The 18,535-nt window shown below is 34.2% G+C and overlaps 1 protein-coding gene across 1 annotated transcript in view; it reads right to left on the bottom strand.

Moving 5' to 3' along the window:
* DMD (dystrophin) overlaps positions 1-18,535 on the bottom strand; it is a 2,123,521-nt gene that overhangs the window by 1,397,535 nt on the left and 707,451 nt on the right. Inside the window, exons 19-20 of the mRNA XM_060138437.1 lie at positions 17,382-17,469; positions 4,893-5,134 (exon numbers count right to left, since the gene is read on the bottom strand). Of these exons, the coding sequence (XP_059994420.1) occupies positions 4,893-5,134; positions 17,382-17,469 (330 nt within the window). The remainder of the gene's footprint in view (positions 1-4,892; positions 5,135-17,381; positions 17,470-18,535) is intronic.

The following is an 18,535-nucleotide window of genomic DNA, read 5'->3' as shown; positions in this document are numbered from 1 at the left end:
AGGGAGACTGTTTGCTCTGCTTTACTCTTGTTGTCCTGGCATAATTGTTAACAGCACTCCCTTTCACTCTCAAGGCTACTCTGATTTAGTTGATAAAAATCACAAGGACACTCTGCCGTGCTGTCCAATGTAGTAGTCTCTCATCACATGTAGCTACTGAGCACCTAAAAAGTGCTTAGTCCAAATTTAGATGTGCTGTCATTGGAAAACATACACTGAATTTTGAAGACTTAGTATGAAAATACAAACTCATAGTTTAAAATAATGATTAAATCTTGAAATGATATTTTTGATATATCAGGTTAAATAAAATGCATTATTGAAATTCATTTATTTACCTCTTTTTCCTATTTAAATGTCATTTCTAGAACATTTCAAATTACACATGACTTGAATTTGTGGCCTGCATTCAATTTCTTTGGAACGGTGCTGTTCTTGGTGTAAATGTTTTCATACTCTTTTGTTTCCAGTGAAGTTGCAATTCATATGTTTCTAATAAATACATAATTTGAACTCAAACAGAAATTTCAAAATGCTCTTTTTTAAAGTATTATTACCATGGTTGTTCACTTTAAAGTCATAACTATGCTACCTCTAGAAAAAAGTACTTCAGGATCATTTATTGTTCAAAATGTAAAATGCAGGAGAATTAAAATGTAAAAATTGGATCACAAGACAATTAGAAGGAAAGGAAAATTGATAGAATTATAATAATTATGAACTAAATAAAAATCTGAGCTTCCTGGAAATTAATGTAAAAAGTAAAAAAAAAAAAACTGTTATTTTTGGATCCATGCATACTCTTTTAGAGAGAGTAACTTTTGTCTTGGGACTGAATGAGATAAATTTATCACATGGATCCTTTCATAGTAGCAATACTACCTAATGGACAATCTATTTTTAGAAGATATAAAGATAACTTTCAGAGGAATTTTGGTATGTGATTATAACAGTATGAGTTGATTCAGGTAGGTTAACCTCTAACAATCAAATTCTTTTGGTAGGTGAAAATTAAAGACATTTAGATAAATAAGGAAGTGACCCCCATCTCTCCCATTCAAATATAAAGCCTCTCTATCAAGTGCTAGAAGGTAGGAGCATATTCATAGAAGAAGAGTAAGACAAGAGATAAAGGGTAACACTCTGTGGTTTGGATTATAGAATTACAGACACGCACTTTGTACACTAGACTTGCAAATGGTACCAATGACATCTGCCATGAAACATTTAAGAACCCGATTTACATCTGGCCAGATGTAGGGCCATCATTCTTCCTTCTTAGGGGGCTATATAATGAGTCTACAGTATAGTAAAGTATGTTCTGCAAAACAAAGTGGACTTTGAAACTAATAAAACATTTGGGCAAATGTTCAGCAGGGACCTTAAAGTTCTAAGAGTAAATCATAGGAAATATCATTTTGACCTCAAATATTTAACATTTAAAAGATGTTAACAATTACTCGTTATTTCCATAAAAGGGCCTTAGTGTGGTTGGTCCTCTAGAGTAAGGCATGTTCTCTCAGTCTGTTTATCCTTCAAAATTGTATGTTTATCTACTAGAAAAACTTGTATTTTTTTCCTCAGGAAAGGGTCCATGGATTTCTTCCAATTCTTAAAGGGCTCCCTAATCCTCAACATATTAAGAACCAGTTCTGGCAAACATTAGATTTTGAGCTAAATCTGTACCCTAATTTTAGAAACATCTCCAAATAACAGAATGCGCTGACAAACAGGATGGAGTAATTTATCTACCTATTACTAATCACAACCAAGTAATCACAATTTCAACTGTTGTGTGAATGACATGGGGCTTATCCTGCTAAGTATTTTGCCTAAGGTGATTCATCAAAGTAACAGAAACCAATGGGGCAGAAAGAAACAGTAAGGAGTGATGAAGAGGCATAGACTTCCATCATCAGAATTTGGAACTTTGTGGCTGAATGCAGAAAAAAGAAATGATTTCACTTAGGATGACTTCTCTAACCTTGAGAGAATATTTAAGATATGTAACCTCAGTGATCTCCATTTGCTCCTCAGATGAACACCAAGGGCCTAGCATGCCCTTAGAGTCCTTGCTTTGTCTCCTATATGCTTGTCTTTTTGCCTCCATCTTTCATCTTACGCCCCACCCTTCTATGCCCAGCATTCACATTGGCCTTATTTCAGTTATTTGGTCATTATTGCTCCCTCCCACCATGTTCCTTCTGCCTGAAGCCTCCTTCCCTGCTGTTCTCTTACTTTCAACTCAAATGTACCTGCCTCAAGGAAGTTGCCCTTGGTGGCTCTGTCAAGGTCAGGTTTTCCCTGTTAGACACTCTCCCAGAACTCTGTACCTCTGTTTAAAGCATTTGTCCCGGTGGTAATTTAACATCTGTTTATTTAATCATTTACTTAATCTCTCTCTCTCACCTACTCTAGGTAAATGCTATGAGGGCAGGGTCAATGAATGCTCACTCTAATATTCCCTAAACTTAAGTGTCTGCCACCCCAGTGGGTCCTAAAGGTAGAAGCATCACCCTAGCAGGACTGGAAGGCAGGGCATCAAGCCAAAGAAGATTATTCTCAAACCTTAAATCCAGTGGAATTTGCCTTGTTAAATTTTGGACTTGATTAGGATCCCTTCTTTCTTCCCTATTTTTTCTCATTTTGGAATGTGAATGCCTATCCTATGCCTGTCCCACCATCATATATTGGAAGCACATAAGTGATCTGGTTTCACTGGTTTATAGCAGGAAAGAAGTTCTATTTCAGAATGAATGATATCTTGAGTCTCATCCCTATCTGATTTAAATTATGAAGAGACTTTGGACTTTAGGCTTTAGGGTTGATGCTAGAATGAGTTATGACTTTTGGACTTTGGGGGCTCATGGCACGTAACAAGGACATAAATGGGGGGCAGGGTGAGAATCTGTGTACCAAATCATGTCCCCCAAAATTTATGTGTTGGAGCTCTAACCCACAATGTGACTATATTTGGTGATAGGGCTTTTAGATAGTAATTAAGGTTAAATCAGTTCTTAAGTGCAGGGTCTTTATCTGATAGGACTGGTGGCCTTACAAGAAAAAGAGAAAGATTTTTTTTTTCCCCTCCATGCACATGTGCCAAGGAAAGGCCAGGTGAGGACATGGTGAGAAGGCAGCTGTCTGCAAGACAGAAAGAGAGTTCTCACCAGAAGCTGAAACCTGCCAGACCTTCATCTTGGACTTTCAGCCTCCAGAACTGTGAGAAAATAAATTTCTTTTGTTTAAGCCACCCAGTCTATGGTATTTGTTATGGCAGCCCAAACTAGCTAATACACTTAGTATCATTCTCGGCCACATTAGAGACACTGAATATGTATTTTATGGATGAATGCATTTTGTAGATGTTATTAATATCTATATCTGAATCTCAAGAAACAGGTTAAGGTACTGTCAACAGATTTTTTATCACAAGAAATAATACAGATGGAGTATTCCTCTAATTCACAGGGGAAAAAAGTCATGGATTCTATTCTTTAATAGCAAAATGTATCTAGAATTACAGGGAACAGAAATTACCTATACTTGCATATTTGCCTAATAAACTAAATGCCTTGCTGTACGATATTCTTTATCCAAAAATATATTTCCTGAGTTTATTTACTTCCTAGTAAAGCTGTAGGTCCAATATTTGAAGAAGAATCATCAAATCCTTCAACTGATTTTCCCTTCAAAATAGCTTTGAATTTCCCCTCACTTTCTGGATTCAATACCACCTCCAAACCAACCCTGTTGCCTCTCCATCTCCAGTCTTCCATTATTTAAACCACTGTTTTCAAAGTATGCAGATTAACCCCCATTCATTGCTTTTAAAATTAAGCCCAGTCATCTCAGTTTACCATTAAGGTTCATCCTGGAAACCTTTTCATCTATCCTCTAATCAATTTCCCACTTCCCATGAAAAGTGTAACTATGCGTAGTAACAGTTTGTAGTAACTATGCAAAAAGTTCAAGCTGTTTATATTGATATATCTTGTTTATTTACATGTGCAGAATACTCATTTAGTGTCTTTCTCAGGCCCTTTTGTGTGTGCTGTGTCTTGTTTGCCCCTCCAGATATACTGCCCACCCTTCTCCTGTGACCCAGGAGAATGACATTTATAGATTAAAGCTCCTTGTCGTCTGCCTTCTGATTAAGTTTAGTTGATGGGGGCCCCTGTTCAGATTCTGGAGGCAGGGAGGAGAGCAAAGTAGGGTGTTTATTTTTCTGGCCCCACTCCTGTGTTGGTACTTGGACTGGCTCTTAAAGCTGCCTTTACAATGAGCATCTGACTCTCCTTCTGGGTTTCTGTAACTTCTCGCTCCCTGATCCTTCTTAAGTATAGTAACAGCACTGATGCTGGGTTACTGTACTATCCTTTGAGGTTCCTCTATACTCCAAGTACATATAAAAAATATTTTTGTAAAGGAACCTTCCTCGAAGTATCCTAATTTAATGGACTGTCAGTTTTAAAGATTTTCCTCATATATCCAATTATACTGTACATCAGCTGCTTCTGTTTGTGTGGATTCCACATTTTGAACATATGACTGTGTTTTGCTCTGAAATTCACCTGAGCTGCCATAAGAATTGGACAGTGCCAAATTACTGTCCATTTTCCATAGGATACGTGTGCTTCCTATACTCCAACACTGCCTCACCATTTTGAAAACTGACAAAATCAATTAACTATGTGTAACTAAGTTTTTGGGGATTCGGGCATCCATATGTTACCTATTTAAACTCATTTTCTTCGCTTATATTTTGATCTTTACTGTGTTTAATTAAACCCTTAAGAGGGAAATTTCATCATTAAATAATTTGCTATTCTTCTGGAAATTTCCAAGAAATTTCTATTGATCATGCTCCGAATAGGAGGAAACAGTCTTACCTTACAATTTTTCAACTGGCTTTTAATTGCTGTTGGCTCTGATGTGGTAGTGGGTTGGGTTTTCAACCAGTTTTCTGCAGTAGTTGTTATCTGCTCCAATTGTTGTAGCTGATTATAGAAAGTGATGATGTTGTTCTGATACTCCAGCCAGTTAAGTCTCTCATTTAGCAACTGGCAGAACTCGATCCACCGGCTGTTCAGTTGTTCTGAGGCTTGTTTGATACTGTCAGCATTAACACCCTCTAGAAAGACATATTTAATAAATATATCCACTGAAGCCACAGACTGAAAGACATTATCTGAAAACCAACATTGACTCAAGTTCCAAACTATCATCATCTGAATAATTTCAAACAAATCATTTATTTACTGATAAAGAAGTTAAAATACCACAATTTCTGATTATTGACTGTAAATTACTAGAATTGCATCTTATCAAAGAATATGAATATAGCAAAGTAATAAATAAGGATACATAAGATGTAGAAGAGTAGAAAATATTTAAATTTAAAAAAATGGTCAAAGCTCTGATGGTGGGGATGGAAGATTACAGACAAATAACTTTTTGGATACTTCCAAATAAATGTTAAGTATCATGTATATTATTAAACTATACTTCTAAAAAGTAACACATTTTTGTTTTTTAAAACACCTTTGAATTAGTTGAAATGTTATTATTTGGATTTTTTAAAAAAGGAAAAAAGTGAGTATGTATAAAAAATCAATAATTCTCTGTTTATGCTACAGAAAGCCAGAAATAAGCGGACTGCCCATGAGTCCAAAGAAAGGAAACAAGCATTAGGAAAAATAATCTTTCTAATTAGAAAAAAGGTTTTCAAATTATTTACATGTCATTTACAAATGTGGAAGTTGATCTGAAAGTTTTAAAATCATCGATAGAAATATTAAAGCAGAAAAAGTCTACCGAGGGCAAAATGGAAACATAAGCATATCATTATCAACTTCAGCCTTCTGGAAAATCTAGTATGTTTTAGGGAATATGCTATGTCTTTTAACATATACCATCTTATTTAAATTTTGTCAAAATGTGATATATGACTAATGACAATCCAATGCAAGTACAGCAATATCGCATTATTAACTCTCTAAAGTTCATAATATGTAATGTTCTTACACACACACATAGTTTACATAGTAAATTCTTTAATAAATTACACTATATAAATATATTAAATATGATATGCATGTTAAAACATAGCTATGATAGCACTAACTTTCTAATATTTCTGAAACAATGAATATTCAAATGTTTCCTATTCCTACATATACTCGCAGATCTCAAAAGGGATCATAAGCTCACTGTAAGATTCTTCCTCTAAGTTAAAGTATTTTAGGGGTAAAATGATTTAGTGAAGACCAAGTTGTCTAGGAGAATCTTCTTTTATGAATGTCCATTTTACACAACTTTCTGGTAATGTGATTTAGTTAACTGACAAGTTATTACGTTATTAAGAAGTGAAGACCATCTCTAGCAAATGTGAGGCCTGTGGTTCTGCTAACTTGTACATGCCTCCCACTTCACTCTTTTTAAAGAATAAAAATACATGGATTTGAAGTCAACAATTTTATTCTCCTTTACTTTCCTCTGCTCAGATACCTAATTTTCATTTTGTTGTAATTCTGTCATGCTGCCAAACCACATCTCTCAATCCATTTGAAACACAACTCTAACTTCGCTCATTTCAGAATTTGACACTAGCCAGCATGACATTGGAGAAAACAAACTTCGCAAATATCGTTGGCAACTATCTTTTTCCTCCTTCTTTGCCTGATATATTTTTGAAAAAAATTAATTGAAGGGCTTCCCTGGTGGCGCAGTGGTTGAGAGTCCGCCTGCCGATGCAGGGGACACGGGTTCGTGCCCAGGTCCGGGAAGATCCCACATGCCGCGCGGAGCGGCTGTGCCCGTGAGCCATGGCCGCTGAGCCTGCACGTCCGGAGCCTGTGCTCCGCAACGGGAGAGGCCACAACAGTGAGAGGCCCCGCGTACCGAAAAAAAAAAAAAATTAATTGAAAAACTGAAGAGCAACAAGTTAATATATGTATATTTCTATATATACAGCTATAAAAGGCAGCCCATGGTTTGCAGGAGCTAAATATTCCTCTAATACCCTCCCTAACAGCTAAGGAAGTGACTGGTTTTATTGAGACATCTGGATGTGTTGTGGGATATTCTGTTTGGGATAATTTGGTTTTGAGCAGTGACCAAGAATTATACTAAAATATGTTCTGAGGGATGCCACTAAGAAACTATAGTTGTAAAATGATCATGTTTGTCACAAAGTATAAGGGAAGAATCCAAATCTCCGGTCATATAGGCACTCAGTTTGAGAAAAAATACTACAATAAAATGCTGATATTATTGCTGGAAAATGAAAGGGAACAATTTAAAAGTACACAGGGTAGAAACTGTAAATTATGTTAGAAAATGATTCAAAAATGTGCCATGGATCTAAATGACCAGATGTTTAAGAGAAATATTTTCAGCATATATTAAATGTGAATAGGCACTTACAAGAAGGAAGTCAGTCCTTGGTAGTCCAAGTCCATGACAGGCAAACAAGAGATGCTAAAGTAAATTAAAAGTACTGATGGAACAATGCTGGATTGAATTTATTTAGCATTTGTCCAAATGATAAGGGAATACAGAGAAAATTGTCTCACCGTCCCTGAGGTCAACCATATGAAAACCCCTTAGCAATTGGAAAAATAAAATCATAAATTAATTTTAATAAGAATAATGCATGTTAATTTAATCAGCAAAATGCAAATCAAACTATAATGAAGTATCAATAAGTTCTATGGTACCTATTAAAATCCAGAGCTAGAATTTAATTACTCCTTGTTCATTACCCAAAACTATCAGTTCAGTATGTCGTGCCCAAAAAATGTCCAGATGCTAAACACTGCTGCAAAAGGAATTAATATAAATAAGAAAAGTGAATTTAGTACAAATCCACTATGAAATATACATACTCTCCACTTAAGAGCATATTGATTTTTATAACTGAATAAAGGGAATTAAAATATAATAATAGGTAAAAGAAGGATCTCCTTATTAGGATAAATGGTAAAAGCAGGCAAAAGGGTATAAAAGTTCACAGCAAAAGCTCCGGTATTTAGGCAGACCTGAGTTCAAATTTGGTCCCTGGCCCCCACCACTGCTTTACTAAATGAGTGAACTGGGTTCAGTTAGGTAATCACACTGGGCCTCATTTTTCTTATCCATAGATTGAGAATTGACATGTACACATAGCTATATTTAAAATAGATAACCAACAAGGACCTACTGTATAGCACAGGGAACTCTGCTCAATATTCTGTAATAACCTAAATGGGAAAAGAATTTGAAAAAGAGTAGATACATGTATATGTATAACTGAATCACTCGGCTGTACACCTGAAACTAACACAACATTGTTAATCAATTATACTCCAATATGAAATAAAAAGTTAAAAAAATACAATAGACCTCATTGGACACCTATCAGCGTTCTTAGTTAACATATATGAATTGTTACACCAAGCATGACATATACTAGGCAACCAATAAATATTAGTCAATGTTAATATACAGAAATGAAAAAGAACATGTAGGAAACAAGGAAAAGAAACCAGATCTTTCAAACGGTAAATTAGGGAGAGGGGGAGTCTTTTTAATTACTGAAAAGGGTCATTTATGAAAAATAATAAATACTTTTTAAAGATAGTAATTTTATATAATATGGCACTAATATGGGATATAGAAAGTATATTTATATACTTTTAAGAGAAATTATATCAATCAGTGATGAATCCATAAGTTTATTAGGGAATCTTGGAATAATTGGTCATAAATCTGTAATCATTTGAAATTAAAGTTACACAGGATAGCCATGCTGAAAGTTAAAAACAGAAATTTCTAGATGTCACTGGTGAAGATATGATTTTGACTGCAGAAAATCAGACATTTTATTTATTAACGATTTGTATGGAAATACTGTATTATTTCATATATGAATATGCTTCCTGCTCAACTAGAGTATAACCTGTCTTTCTAAACTATAAACCCCCCTAAGAAAAATCTCTCCACTGGCAGTATCTGATAGAATTCTCAGCTTAGAGTAGGTATGAAATAAATACACTTTACTTTGTGAACTCACCCAACACCAAATCGATATCTTACTTCATACGAATACAAACATTAGGGGAGCAATAGCCACAGACACGAAAAGCCAAACACAAGACGCATGCAGTCTCTCTTGCTTCAAGTTTGCTTTAAAATACTTGGGGGAGGGATCAACAGCACTGTCCCAATGTCACATTACTTAATGTGTGTCTCTCAAACTAAAATTAGAAATGCCATTACTTCAACTTCATCAATTAACTGGCCATCTATTATCCAGTACTAATGAGATTATGAGAAAGTCCCTTAAAACTTTTGCAGAATAAAGGTACTAAGTGTTTCCCCAGCAAATACTATGAATAATTTTATTATTATATATAATTGTTTTATGTGTATTTCATAGAATTATGCTTCTTAACTGAAATTTTTAAGTTTCATGACAGTTGGTAAGTATAAATATCTGCAAAGTTTTAAGTATCAATCATTTGAGCATCTGTTTTTCTAAGTTTTTGTTAGCTACTTAAGAATACAAACACTAACTCACCAGGCATTATGAACAATACTTATGGAAACCATTTTGTACCAGCACATTAGAATCTCAGGGATAATGGATCATTATCCATTCACATCTCATATTCTAAACAACCCCCAAAATAGTCTATGAATAAATATATCGCACCCAGAGGAAATGGATCATTACTTGAAGTGCATCCATTAATTTTATTACTTGTGTACAGTGCATAACAGACTGTTAGAATAATTTTAATTGTGTACCACCTTCCATGGAAGTACTTCAAAACTGCCACTTAAAGTGAAGTATTCCTCATCGAGTATATTCAGCATTAGCCATAAGGTCAGGGTAGAATAATGCAGAAACCTGTGTTTTCAGAGCTCTTGAATTAGAAGAATATTTGGAATGAAAACTTAAAATAAAGTTGCTAATAAACAGTCCCTATTTTTGTTGCATATTAAATGAGGGTCATTGCAAATACATTTGGCATTCAATATAACAGCCTAAAATATGACAGAAATTTAATTAGAGTCCATGAAAATGAGGTCTGAGTATTATAGGCTAATTCTAGAGGTGTTTCTGGTGACATTAACTTTTATACAACTGCCACATCATCTTATTTTAAAAATAGCTTTTAAAAAAAGGTTGACATAAAATTCATATCCCTAATAAGAATACATAAATTTATGAATATAACTTTTTTCATTTTTTCTCTTTCTAAACAGTATTGAATTGTAAGAGCAAAAAGTCAGATTCCTACTCATTTTTTTTAACATCTTTACTAGAGTATAACTGCTTTACAATGGTGTGTTAGTTTCTGCTTTATAACAAAGTAAAGCAGTTATACATATAAATACATCCCCATATCTCTTCCCTCTTGCATCTCCCTCCCTCCCACCCTCCCTATCCCACCCCTCTAGGTGGTCACAAAGCACCGAGCTGATCTCCCTGTGCTATGCGGCTGCTTCCCACTAGTTATTTTACGTTTGGTAGTGTATATATGTCCATGCCACTCTCTCACTTTGTCCCAGCTTACCCTTCCCCCTACCCATATCCTCAAGTCCATTCTCTAGTAGGTCTGCATCTTTACTCCCGTCTTGCCCCTAGGTTCTGCATGACCTTTTTTTTTTTTTTTTTAGATTCCATATATATGTGTTAGCATACAGTATTTGTTTTTCTCTTTCTGACTTACTTCACTCTGTATGACAGACTCTAGGTCCGTCCACCTCACTACAAATAACTCAGTTTCATTTCTTTTTATGGCTGAGTAATATTCCATTGTATATATGTGCCACATATTGTTTATCCATTCATCTGTTGATGGGCACTTAGGTTGCTTCCATGTCCTGGCTGTAAATAGAGCTGCAATGAACATTTTGGTACATGACTCTTTTTGAATTATGGTTTTCTCAGGGTATATGCCCAGTAATGGGATGGCTGGATCGTATGGTAGTTCTATTTTTAGTTTTTTAAAGAACCTCCATACTGTTCTCCATAGTGGCTGTATCAATTTACATTCCCACCAACAGTGCAAGAGGATTCCCTTTTCTCTACACCCTCTCCAGCAATTTATTGTTTGTAGATCTTTTGATGATGGCCATTCTGACCGGTGTGAGATGATATCTCATTGTAGTTTTGATTTGCATTTCTCTGATGATTAATGATGTTGAGCATTCTTTCATCTGTTTGTTGGCAATCTGTATATCTTCTTTGGAGAAATGTCTATTTGTTTTTGTGACTAATTCTCCACAACAACAGTGATCACTTAAATTTCCTCCCTTCACACACACATACACACACACCGGGAACAGAGTCTTTTCCTTTGGAGATTAAACGAAGAAAAATGTGTCTCTCAATTAACAACATTTATTGAGTGTGAACTCTGTGTAGACCATTATCTCAAGTGTCACATGGAAAAACAGGAAACATAAATCAAACTGCCCAGAACTCAGGAAAAAGTAACAGAAGAGGAAATGGGTACAACCATGGAAAGCTACTCATTCATGGTGGAGAGGATGAACCGCTACACACAGTACCATTTCCATGCCCCAATGATGTAGAGCAGCTACAAAATCTCTTCCCATTAAAATACACAATTAGAATAGTTACTGCCACTGAAAATCCTTCACAATGATGTGAAAAGATAATGGGAGGTTTGCCTCTGAGGTGAGCCAAACTGACCCCAATCCCTGCCCTTACCCATCTGACAAAGTTCTGTCGAAATTCAAATAACACCATTCATGTAAAGTACTTAATGAACTTTAAACCAAAATATTAAGTTACAGTTCCATACTTAATGTTATAGATAAAAGGAGCCCTTGTCTGTGTTATCAGTCTGTGCTATTTAATTACAATCCTTAGCAGAATTACTATTAGGTATCACCTTAAACACTATAACACTCATCGGATGATGGTTTTGAAACGTTCTTTTAGCCTGATATACTAATAATTACTACTATTATTTAAACATTTCCTTAATGTGATTGTCTTCAGGCTCTTAATTAACACACAGAAAACTACAATTAGAAATTCAAAGTGAAGCACAATTTAATGTAGAAAACATCACGAACCCTATTAGATAATTATAGTATCTCCTCTGGAAATTGTGGTGAAACCATTTTATAGCTTAAGAAAGGGGAAATTGAGCTATGCTTATAGGTTTTCAAATGAATGTTTGTTTGTTTGTCTGTGATAGGTAAGAAGTGGATTTATTTAGAGAGAAACACCCTCCACAGACAGAGTGTGGGCCACCTCAGAAGGTGAGAGTGGACTTAGGAGAAACATACTCCACAGACAGAGTGTGGGCCATCTCAGATGGTGAGAAATGCACCGGCGTATGGGGTTGTCAGTTTTTATAGGAGTGGGTAGTTTCATAGGCTAATGAGTGGGAGGAGTATTCCAGCTATTTTAGGAAGGGGCAGGGATTTCCAGGAATTGGGCCACCACCCAATTTTTAATCCTTATTGTTTTGGAACTGTCATAGCACCTGTGAGTGTGTTATTTAGCTTGCTGATGTGAGCATATACTGAGGCTCAAGGTGTAGTGGAAAAAGTCGACTTGTCTGCCATCTTGGACCCATCAAATTAATGTTTTGATATAACATTTTTGGTAATTTCAATATTAATAAAGGAAAACGATTTATTGAAACCAGGCTTTTTTTTTGTAATATCTGACTGATAAGGAGACTATATATTTGAATCAAGAACATTATTTTACAAAAAGAATTAAAAATGAAGTCTAATTGTAAATAGATAAAAACAAGTAAGCACATTTTTAGGTATAAAAATGTTCTAGATTGTCCTGAAGTCCCATAATCTCACTCAAAAGATGAAAATCTTTTGCTCTAAAGTATGCAGATCAGTTAAAAAAGTAAAATAAAATCTTAGGAATCCGGATTAATTAATAATCAATACTATTGATACAGTAGCAAGATTCTTTACCGTATTTAGTTACTAAAATTCTCTAAAATTTTATTTTATGTAATTTTGTGTTTAAATATAAAAATAAATCTTAAAGAAGGTTATATTGTATATTTTTTAAATCTAAATAAATAAAATTTTGGAAATTCTCCTTCTCAGTATAACACAGCTACCAGAAACATAGGTACATCACTAGGTACCCTATCTAGTCTCCCATTTACTCTCATTAAAGTTCTAGGATGTGAATAATTTGTTGAGACTAAGGCTGTGATACTAATCTTATATACTGACAATAAGCTTCATAAAGATTCTACCTGTGAAAAATTTCTCCAGTAAGAGGAGGACCTCTCCACCATCCAACACTTTATCACACTATTCCCCATACTTATCCAATCAATTGATTTTGATATAGGAGCAACAAATTAATGTTAGTTAAAAAAACAGTTAAAGGCCCGTGTACTGCAAAAAAAAAAAAAAAGTTAAAGAGATAAATCAGTCAAAATTATACCAAAATTCCATGTCAAAGTCCCAAAAATACATTTTTTAGATAACACTCTCTGTTAGTAGCACTGTAGCCTCCCAGTTTAGTCTATTATGATCATGAAGATCCTTTACATTCTTCTAAAAGAACTGGGACACCTATAAGAAAAATGTTCATGTATAGCTTTAATGTATGCAAATAATTTACGCAATCTCTTTTTTGATTTAAATCCAAACAAATTAATAATAATCTCTTACTGAATATCCCTGCATATTATTCAAATATAAATCATTCTACTGCAAAATTCAAATTTAGTTGATACTAAAACTTATAGTATATTTAATATTAACTGTATTTTAATATTCTTCATATAACACTTTGCATTTGATAAAATGCAGCCAAAACAAAAATTATCTTCTAATTGATCATAACGTCTATGTAACCGTGCAAAACTAAATGTGCTACGAGAAACAGTGTTTTCAGGACATGCAATTGATTTTTAACACAACCTTGCAACATCGAATGAAAGCCATTTCTCCTACATTGGCAACATGGTAACCTCTGCATTTTAAACCATTTTAAGATCCTACTCCACTCCCTGTTTCTCAGCACCTTTCTTAAATTCATTCAAGAAATGCCTTCAGGACTAACAGATTTTGTTTTCTGCATTTCTTAAGTGGTGCTAAAAATTTATGCTTTCAGTAGCTATTTAAAAATGGCCAAAAGTGATTTGAAAATATGTTTGATATACCATTTGTCGTCAAAACTGATGTAAAATATAAGCAGTGAGGAATTTTTTTGCATGTCTTAGGAGTTTCATTCTGAAGGAAAAATTAAGAGTTCCAAAATCATTCTAGATACTTTAAAACATGTTCTAATCTTATGGCAAATTATTCTAAGTAGAAAATTCAGTTTCCTGTGTGTGTGTTTGTGTGTGTGTGTATATACATATATAAAACATAGTTTATGAAATGCTTTCTTTAAAATATAATAGCTAGGGGCTTCCCTGGTGGCGCAGTGGTTGAGAGTCCGCCTGCCGATGCAGGGGACACGGGTTCGTGCCCTGGTCCGGGAAGATCCCACATGCCGCGGAGCGGCTGGGCCCGTGAGCCATGGCTGCTGAGCCTGCGCGTCCGGAGCCTGTGCTCCACAACGGGAGAGGCCACAACAGTGAGAGGTCCGCGTACCGCAAAAAAAAAATAAATTTTATATATATATATATATATATATATATATAAAATAGCTATATTTATGCTCATCTCCATACATACTTTTAAACTATGAATATATGTTAAAAGTTGTTGTCATGGGAAAACATACATAGAATGTATATGTATTTGTATTACTTGCATAACATTATAACATTGTACAAGAATGATCTGCCTTTATCTTAATTGTTAAGGATAAGATATGTGGTTAAATGAATAGACATTTACATGAGGTCATAAATGAAGTACCATGATTCAGCTGTCATTTTCCTTTCTATAAACAGAAGAACAAGAATGTGTATGTTTTATATGGTTATGAGTTTTATTACAACTCCACAGCCACACTTGAGAAAGGAAATTCTGAACTTGTAAATTTAAGAGCTTTACTGAGATAACTGTTGGGAAATCTGGTTTAGAGAAACCTCAATCTGTCTTTCAACTTCATGAACCACATCAGTAAACTCTATTTTTTGGCTCTATGTTGGTGGAGCAATTGTAACATAGGGTTGGGGGGCACCCTCTGAAATATACCTGGAGAGGTACTCCAGGCACATATTGTGCATCTGGCTTAACTCACAATTTGCTCAAACAATCAAATAAAATAAATACTATGCAATTTCTTCTGTGAAAGACAAAACAAAAAGGAATATAAGTTTGAATCTTGGAGTCTACTTTTTAGTAATTATGTAAATTGTTCGATTAAATGGAGCAGAGCAGAAGTATCTATGCTCTAGTTATAGCCCAATTTTGAACCTAATCACATATCACTTAGACCAAATCTTTATTAGCATAACAAATGAGAAGCGTAAAATTTGATCAATATAGTCAACCAATGAGGAATGTCTCACATTGCACCCCTACCCCTTACTGTGCTTTGCTTTCTACAGAAATTATAATTTTCCTTCAGAAGTATTATTATCTTCTGACCAAAATTACCAATGTCATTATCTCAATTACTGCCTTAATTTTGCTTTGCTAAACAGAATTTAATCAGTCAGTTAATATTTATTACAGACCTAGTATATGTCCTGATTTTTCTTCATGCTTCCAAAATTTAAAGCTATAAGGGAAATAATCTAGAAAATTATGTTATCACTAATCATATGATCATTTTAACCCTGTATGTAATTTCATCACAAAAAATCATTACCTTCATTTCTAAATTTTAACTTCTTTTTGAATAATTCAGTTTATGCTACTATCAGATAATCTGAGTTAAGGTATACTTGATATTTGATTATGAAATGAGACCATTTAAAAGTAGAGATTATTTAAAAGTATAGATTTTACATCACTTTATAAAAATGAAAAAGTGATAATGCAGTTCCTAGGGGGAAATTATATAATAGTTTAAGAATAATTTTTTAGATCATATAATTTTATTTAACATGAATATGCCGTTGTCAAACTCATCAGTTAAACCATCCAGCAAACATGCATCTAAAAAACAACCTTGGGGCTTCCCTGGTGGCACAGTGGTTGAGAGTCCGCCTGCCGATGCAGGGGACACGGATTTGTGCCCTGATCCGGGAAGATCCCACATGCCGTGGAGCAGCTGGGCCCGTGAGCCATGGCCGCTGAGCCTGCGCATCCGGAGCCTGTGCTCCGCAATGGGAGAGGCCACAACAGTGAGAGGCCCGCGTACCGCAAAAAAAAAAAAAAAAAAAAAATTAAAAATTTTTTAAAAAATAAAAAGCAATCTTTTTTGTATTTTTCATCTTCTATATATTCATTAACTTGTTAACCCAATCCTCAGCTGTCATATTTGCTTGTTTTTATTTTTAACCAAATACAGTCAGGGGGCTCATTAGAAGAAGAAAATGAATTGACTTCCTAGGAAGATCATTGAATTTTTTAATGCCAACATGGCAATTAAGGCAAAAAATAATTCATACACAGAATTTATGCCCCAGAATGCAGGCAGGTACTGGAAAAAGCTGACATGCATAACAAAAACATTTGTTACATTTGCTTATGATATTCTTGTAAACATATCCTTTGAAAAATAAAATAAACCTTGTTTAGAAATAGCATTACCCATGATTTTCATAAATTACTTACACCTACTTATACTTATAGAAATGAATATAATAGTATAACAATGACAATTAAAAATTTTGTTTACAATTGACGTCAATAATATTTTGTTCAGACAGCTTTTGAGGTACCAAGTGTTAGCAATAATTAATTTTAATTCATTATTTAAAAATATGTTTTGCTAGCTTTGTACTTTTACCTCACTCAGAAGTAGGTGAAGTTAAAAAAAAAAAAAAAAAGTTCCCCTGAGGAGACATTTTCTTTTAAACATGTTAAAAAATGAAAAGCAATATAGAAAATAAATACCTTAGCAAACAGGTATGGAAAAAAATATACTGCAAAATTATTTTAAATCAGATTATAATCACTTTACGTATATTATATGATTGCTTACATTTCCAATTATTTCTGCAAATCTTGTTTTCTTAAACCATTTGGACAAATGCTAGCAGGATTTGCACTAAAACTGATTTCTCGGCAGCAGATTGATACAATATTCTACCACAAGCCATTTTCTTCCATTGGACTCAAAGGTGAATTTCCTCTAATAATTTGCTTAGCATTAAGAAAGAATAATAAAAGCTCACAAACTCACTTTAAATTTTCATTCAGGTAGGGCTTGTCTGATATAATTCTGCTGATAAACATGAACCTATGTGTTTATCAAATCCCTAAGAAGATTATCTAAATCAACTCTGTGTAATTACCATTCAGCATCTGTTCCACCAGGGCCTGAGCTGATCTGCTGGCATCTTGCAGTTTTCTGAACTTCTCGGCTTTTTCTCGCTCTATGGCCTGCAGCATGATAGCAAAGGTGAGTATTCAATAAAAGGATTGTGAAACTATACAGTAATTATAACTTCCACTTGCCCTTTCAAGCCTTAAGATATTTCACTCTGTCAGCTTATCATGTGAATCTAAAGATTTTTTTCTCAAGTTCTTGGCACTAGAAGCATCAAAATGGCAATGAGTCACAAGCCATTTTCATACTGAATTGTCATTCTTTGTAATAAGATGTCTACTCTTAACTTTTTTTACGTAATAGTTTCTGAGGCATTGTAAGTTAAGACTGCCTCCCAAAAAAAGAACCAACAAAGGCAAATCATAACAATGAAATGATAAAGTGTCAGATAATTAAAATGGAATTTATCTTTTAAAAATACAACACTGATAATGCTAACATAAGTATATAGTCTTTATTAAAAATCAAACAGAAAATCCAGTAAGTATATACAATAGGAAAAAAGTATACTAGCATAAATAATTTACCAAAAAACCCCCCATATTTATCTAAGTACAAGACTGCGGGTTAATTTCTCTCTCTAGGATTGTCAAAGTACTCCCATTTCAAGGAAAATTAGATTCAGTTTCATAAAGCTTTCTAAATTCCTTTGTTCATTTCTCCTAACCAGAGTTAACTTTTGAACAACAAAAACACAATTACTTAACAAAATGTAGCATGTGATACTGCTGCGTTTAGCTAATAATGTCTCTACAGAGACAATTTTAAGCTATGATTCAGTAGAACTATATTACTATAGTCATTAAAACCTGTGGCTATAACAATATGTTATATGTCCTAAACCTAACAACCTGCAGAAAAAGCAAGCTATAATGTATTTAACATATAGTGAGACATTATTTTTGTGATTTAATAGTGGCATTATACAAAGATTTCACTTGAGTTTGTGGCAGGAGGTTATTCTACATCAGACTGTTTTTTAAAACTTTTAGATCTATAGGCATTTAAACAAATATTCCAAAGTTTAATTGGAATTGGAGTACAGGTGGGAGGCATGTAATTGATACATGCACACTCCGTGGAGCATCGTTCAGTGGAACTTTCTGCAAGGATGGACAC

The sequence above is a fragment of the Lagenorhynchus albirostris genome, chromosome X, assembly GCF_949774975.1.
Source record: "Lagenorhynchus albirostris chromosome X, mLagAlb1.1, whole genome shotgun sequence".
Taxonomy (NCBI): domain Eukaryota; kingdom Metazoa; phylum Chordata; class Mammalia; order Artiodactyla; family Delphinidae; genus Lagenorhynchus; species Lagenorhynchus albirostris.
The sequence above is the reverse complement of the archived record's forward strand: the minus strand, read 5'-3'. Positions and strand labels throughout refer to the sequence as shown.